Genomic DNA, 5,737 nt, shown 5'->3' with positions numbered 1-5,737 from the left:
AACTACACATCTCTGGGCACTGAAAATGTCTGCCGCGTCTGACATATGAGCTACGATGATGTTTGATCCAGGCTAATTTACAATATAACAAGAAATATGACTGAGTGACCAATAAAATTACAAAAGCATTATATAAATGCAAGTATATGACATTATACTTATTCTCTTTGTTTCTAGCAGCAATACCAACAGGTACCCTCATTTTGTATTGCTCATTGTTAATACTTTAAGCTGTGGCAAGATTACTACGACCCTGGAGCTGAGCAGCACATTACCTAACACCCTCATTAAAAAAAAAAAAAAAAAAAAAAAAAAAAGCACTGTTATGGCTTCTGTGGTTGTGCAAGTATTGTTACAAATTCACACAATGAATAGAGAAAGGGTTTAATACATGAAAGACATTTCACATTGTTACATACATAACAAAACAAGATTATTTCTGCCTCCAGAGATGCTTATTTGACTAATCCCACTAGTTTACCTCTTGGTCAGTAGCATTATCATCTCCCACAAACACCAGCAAAAACCTCCCTTGCTTTGCACTTATGTGACATTCATAATCATTTCTTTTACATTCTAAAGGCCCGCTTAATCACTGCCAGTAGTGGTTACAGTAAAGGTATATACCTGAAGAATACAAGGGTACAAAAACAAAAGGAAAAAACAAAACTGAACTGAAAACGATTTTCATTATATATTAAATCCCTCATACAAAAAAAGATCTAGCTCTCTTAAATACATTAAGTACATATTCCAAAGTGCTATGATGCTGAAACTTGTGGTGGCACAGCAACAAAAAATGAGGTTTAAATCTTAGACTGGCAGTCGACATCAACATTCCAGTGTGTCCTCAGAGCTTTAAAGCCTACATGCAGAAACCCAACGCTCTCCTTCGAAGACTCCGCACACTGTGCTATTATTTGATGGAGTAACCTTCAAGGAAAACTCAGCCTTCAAGGCAACTGAAGAAAATGCCTACCAAGGCACAAAGTGAAGGTCTGAAATACTGCAGCTCTCTGGCAACACTATATTATAATAGGACTTAGTTTTACTGTAGTGTTTGAACAGGAATTATGTAGCAGACTTTATCTTAAAGAAATGCAGATTTTAGCTGTGATCAGTAATCACCTTTAAATAATACCTATAGTTACATTGTTAAAAACCAACGTAAATCCATCCCTCTATCCATATATCCAGTTTCTTTTGTTTATCCAATTCAGGATGCTTGGAGGGGGGGGCATTATTTTGCACATTATTTGCACCTGAATTTGCAATTTGCAAAATAATTACTTGCAAATTGCACAAGATCCTCTCCAGACATTGCTACAAAAATATCCTTACAACATGACAATTTAACAAAGTACATATCATCTGTTTAAATAACACTACTGTAAATTGACAGAATAACATGTAGGCAATCATTTTTTACTTTTAATGATCTTCCTAAACTTACAGAATTGTACTCTTTTAAATAAAGCACCAGGCTTTGTTAATACATGAAAATTCTGTGTTATTCAGAAATAATCCATAAGAATATAAAAATTCTAATATCACTGTTTATCCCTCTTGCAATTTGCTACCTATTTATTTATTATGCTGCAAAAATAATCAGTTCCCTTTCTATGAAAGGAGTGACACTAAAGGAAGGCTTGTATGATTATTTGGACTTTAATTTGAAGTCCAGCACTTGTTTCACTTTCCTCAACATTAAAGCAGCAATTCCAACACACATAATCAAAGTGACCACATACAGCCCCACAAATAGAACAACATCACCACTTCCGTGCAGACTTGAGTACAACTTCCTGCGGCCCACAAAGTCCAGGTAGGAGGCGTGGATCTGACACAGGGTGCAGCAAGATAAGAAAACGTGGAAGATTTGATGACTCTGTCCCACAAAATCACACCGCCCGGGGAAACAGCGCTCCAGCAGAGGGCAGGTGAAGAAGAAGGCACAGCTGAGGAAGAACGCCACCTGGCCAAAGTGGTAGATGATGGCTGGATCACTGCTGGACCAGAAGAACAGTCTCTTGGCCACTGGACTGATGTCCCAGGAATAGGCGAGTGCTGAAGGCACCACCTGGCACACCTTACGCACCCACGTTGGTAGGCTGTGGTTGCAGTATTTGCCGTAGCAGCATCCCAAACATGAAAGGCAGCTGAGGATTGCGGCGGTGGGCATGAAGATACCACTCACCAGTCCATGGACGCTTTCATCAACAGCATAGTAAAAGTGGACTACAGCGCTGCCATACTGATACTGCGCTACCCCTACGTAGTCCAGAAAGTAGAAGCAATAATGAGCAAGGTCAGACTTTCCTCCCAGTAAGTGAGCTACAACACTGAATGCAGAGTAGGTCAAAGAGGACAGGACGAGGATGAGCAGGGGCCACGAATGACGGTCACTGATAAAGTCCACAGTCTCAGTAAGCTGGCACAATTTAATCAGCAACACTAAAAATGCCACCAGGTGAGTCCAAATGTTTAAGGTTTCATTGTGGCGCTGAAACAAGGACAGGAAGTAGTAGCGCCAGTTTTGGTTGAGTGGACGATAGCCGGTGCAGACGTAGCGTTCCCGGAAGTAGGAGGGAACCTCGGTGTCTCTGACGGTGCCGGGCATGGAGGGTGCAGCGTCAGTCAGCAACTGGGGAAACTGCCGGATCTGCTGCAGGCTGATGAACACTCGGCCGATGCTCTCCATCACAGTGGTTGCCATGATTGTCAGTAGCTGGCTGATGCACACTGGGTAGTTCCTGCAGATAGGTTTTTAAGAGTTAAAACCCACAAATTTGTTTTATTTTCAACCATTTCATTATGCTCCAACAACAGTGATACACATTGGCAAAGCAGGCTGTTGGGATGATTCCAGGGATTGTTTGAATAGATCTTTTCTGGATTCAAAGCAGAAAGCACAGTTAGGCAGTTCTTCTGATGTAAAGTATTTTAAAATAACCCTGTATATATGTATGTATGTATATGTATATGTATATATGTGTATGTATGTATGTATATATGTTAGGGGTGCAACGATACACAAAATTCACGGTTCGGTTCGGTTCGATACTTTGGTGTCACGGTTCGATATTTTTTTCGATACAAAAAAATGTTCATGCTTTTTTAATTTGTCATTTATTAAAATTATAAATATACATCTTAACTCAAACGTACAGTTTTTAAATTTAATGTTGCTGAAACAACAAAGGGATAAAATAATAAATCTATCTGATTGAGGAATCACTCATCTTTGGAAAAGAGAGTTTATTGCAGAGAAATGGCTCTTTCCAAAATAAAAGCTATACTATCCGCTTCTTCTGGGCTATATTCTCAGCAGCATATTAAACATATCAGGTCCCCATAAGGAGAATCATGTGCTAACGGCTGTCTAAATGACTCGGGTAAAGTTTGTAGCATGCGTGCTTGTTGTTTTTCTCTGCTTCCACTTGTCTTTGCACTAGGATGCTGTCGGAGTAAATGTGCAGTCATATTCGTTGTGTTCCCACTAGTGCTTTCAGGTTAATCTGAAATGACGTTAACGCCACAACACGGCAAATCTCCGTTAACGAGCTACCATCCCCGTGCGTGGGGCTGGACAGCGTCAACATTTCTTTTTATCACAACTCTGGTTTTCGTGGCTTTTCAACACAATTTAAAAACTGTTATAAAGTCCACACTTTTCCCGTCAAATGTTCCGTCTGTCCTGCTCACATCTCCAATGGTTGTACACGTTGTCATTAACGTGGCTTCACTCCACATCAGCCACGCCGCCTTGGCAGCTAAAACACCGGTGTCGGCACTTAAGGACGCTGTCATAGCCTGTCAACGACGTTGATTGGCTGCGTATATACGAATGTGAATCGCATTATTGGCTGGACTATGGGATAGGTGGCATCGTTCTAATCACATACGGGAGCAACCAGTCACTTACTGACTAACGCTGCAAAACAGAATTGTTAAAGTATTAATTTTAATTTCAATGCAGGTAGATTTTTTTTGTGCGCAAAGCAGATTTTCTGTGCGCAGAGACTGTGCCAGCAGTGCGCAATTGTGCACGTGCGCAGCTTAGAGGGAACATTGCTCCCAGGGACATGTTAGGCAAATCTATAACCACTACACTTTTAAGGTAATAGACAGTCCTGATGCTTGTAGAAACACTCAAACATAGAGCCTGCTTTACCTCATGCAGATGTCATATAGAGTCACTGACAGGTAGAGTAGTTCCACTCTACCTATAGGAGCAGTTTTGTGTTGTTAAGCTATGTCCTAATGCTCTTTCTCTTCCCACCTTAAGCTAATGCGCGTAACAAGACAATATATCTACGCTGAGGTGTTTTAGTCATTACCCCACTCCCCTCCAAAAACCAGAAACATTTTTCCTTATTTACATCTTTAATGATTGGCTGCAGAGCTCTGAGAGAAGCCGCCACTTCATGTGTGCTTGTGCATGTGTATTACTAAGTTTTCAATTAGAGCAGTTATTTTGCTCTCAAGTGATTATCTTGCTGTTACTGCGAGGGACCTGTTTTAAAGAGTACTCACAGTAAAGCATTTTGACACACCAAGAAGAATGAGGCAGCTTTTGTTGTATGGGTTTAGAGAGAGTTTGTGTCTCTATGTTTGGATGAACTGTGCGGCTCTTACAGCTCTTGATTCCTGCAGAGACTGCTGTACCTCGGAAGTATCAACAAAATTTGTCATATAAACCCGTCAGCTTTCCCCCCCTTGTGTTACAAACAAAGCGCGCCCCTTTCGTTTGCAGCTGTGTGCTTTATCCTCTCTTTCAGGTTATTTCAGCTTGAGCCAAGATGATGCAACAAATAAAACATTTGGTCCACAAGTCCTATCTAGAAGAAGCAAAAGTTGTAATGGGCTTCAAGAGGGGAACCAATGGAAAGATGATGAAAGGTTAAAGATCCCCTTATCTCACTCAGTACACTGCTGGGGTGCAGTGTGTGACCAAGGTGCTACTCTGCTGTCCTGCTGGATTGGCAGGTGAATTTTGTTGTGGTGACTTTTGACAGAAATCATGTGACCAGACCTCAGAGAAAAGACTCAAACCCTGGAACCCGTGGGTAACTAATCAGCTGTTTATGTTAATGTCTGGCCCAAGTTGCGTCTATTCTTTGTAACTGGCCGCCCTCACTTAACTGTAGCAGGCTAGAACCGGTCCTGAGCTCGGTTCTCCAGCCTCCTCTTCCGGTCTGTATTTCAGCAAAGGAAGGATTTTTTTTAAGTTTTGTATAATAATTTGCAGTGGCAGGCTATTGTAAAATAAGAACGCGACATCGAGAAAAAACGCAGCACCTCACACCAGTTTACTGCCTACATAAGCCCCCCTTCCCATTTTTAAAAGCATGCTACAGCCTGTTGAATATCAAACTTCCTTCGCTAAAGTTGTGTCGATTTACCAGATAATCGTGTGTATGCTACCTGCAGAGTCTTGGGGAGAAAACATCCCAAAACAGTTCTTTAAAGGTAAAAAGGAGACTTATTCGACTTAATGTGTCCGTAACATTAGCGGTCTGTTTAGTGTTCAGCTACCCATGAAGTCATAAATGGATGATGTCTCACCTGCCAGCCTGAGTTATGTCGATGTCCGTCGGTAAAACGACCGCTCCTTCCTCCTCCGCCTGCCGACAGTACATTCAACAGATTGAATCGCTCTTCTGAAGACAGTCGAGGCGCTGGAAATGCGGCCGGAAGTTTAGTCTTTTACCCCACCCAATTAAAAGCGTTATTT

General features: G+C 41.4%; 1 protein-coding gene across 1 annotated transcript; it reads right to left on the bottom strand.

Annotated features, from left to right (window-relative positions):
- Positions 1-372: 372 nt before the first annotated feature.
- Positions 373-5,690, bottom strand: paqr7a (progestin and adipoQ receptor family member VII, a). Its single transcript, XM_086280829.1, has 2 exons — positions 5,569-5,690; positions 373-2,753 (listed from the first exon to the last, which is right to left on the bottom strand). The coding sequence occupies exons 1-2, from the start codon at positions 5,640-5,642 to the stop codon at positions 1,658-1,660; spliced, it is 1,170 nt and encodes a 389-aa protein (XP_086136955.1). The 5' UTR covers positions 5,643-5,690; the 3' UTR covers positions 373-1,657.
- Between the last annotated feature and the right edge of the window lie 47 nt (positions 5,691-5,737).

This window comes from Aulonocara sp. 'chitande type north' Nkhata Bay, linkage group LG22, assembly GCF_057382095.1.
Source record: "Aulonocara sp. 'chitande type north' Nkhata Bay isolate Kocher_YH1m ecotype deep benthic linkage group LG22, A_spYH_male_GT1.1, whole genome shotgun sequence".
NCBI classification, from domain to species: Eukaryota; Metazoa; Chordata; class Actinopteri; order Cichliformes; family Cichlidae; genus Aulonocara; species Aulonocara sp. 'chitande type north' Nkhata Bay.
Note: the sequence above shows the minus strand (reverse complement) of the source record. Positions and strands in the feature narration are given on the sequence as shown.

Excerpts from the sequence above, each read along its gene's own strand:
- paqr7a (XM_086280829.1), bottom strand. The coding sequence starts at position 5,642 with ATGTACTGTCGGCAGGCGGAGGAGGAAGGAGCGGTCGTTTTACCGACG. Across the intron at positions 2,754-5,568 it reads GACATAACTCAGGCTGGCAG|GAACTACCCAGTGTGCATCA; the intron begins GTGAGACATCAT and ends ACCTATCTGCAG.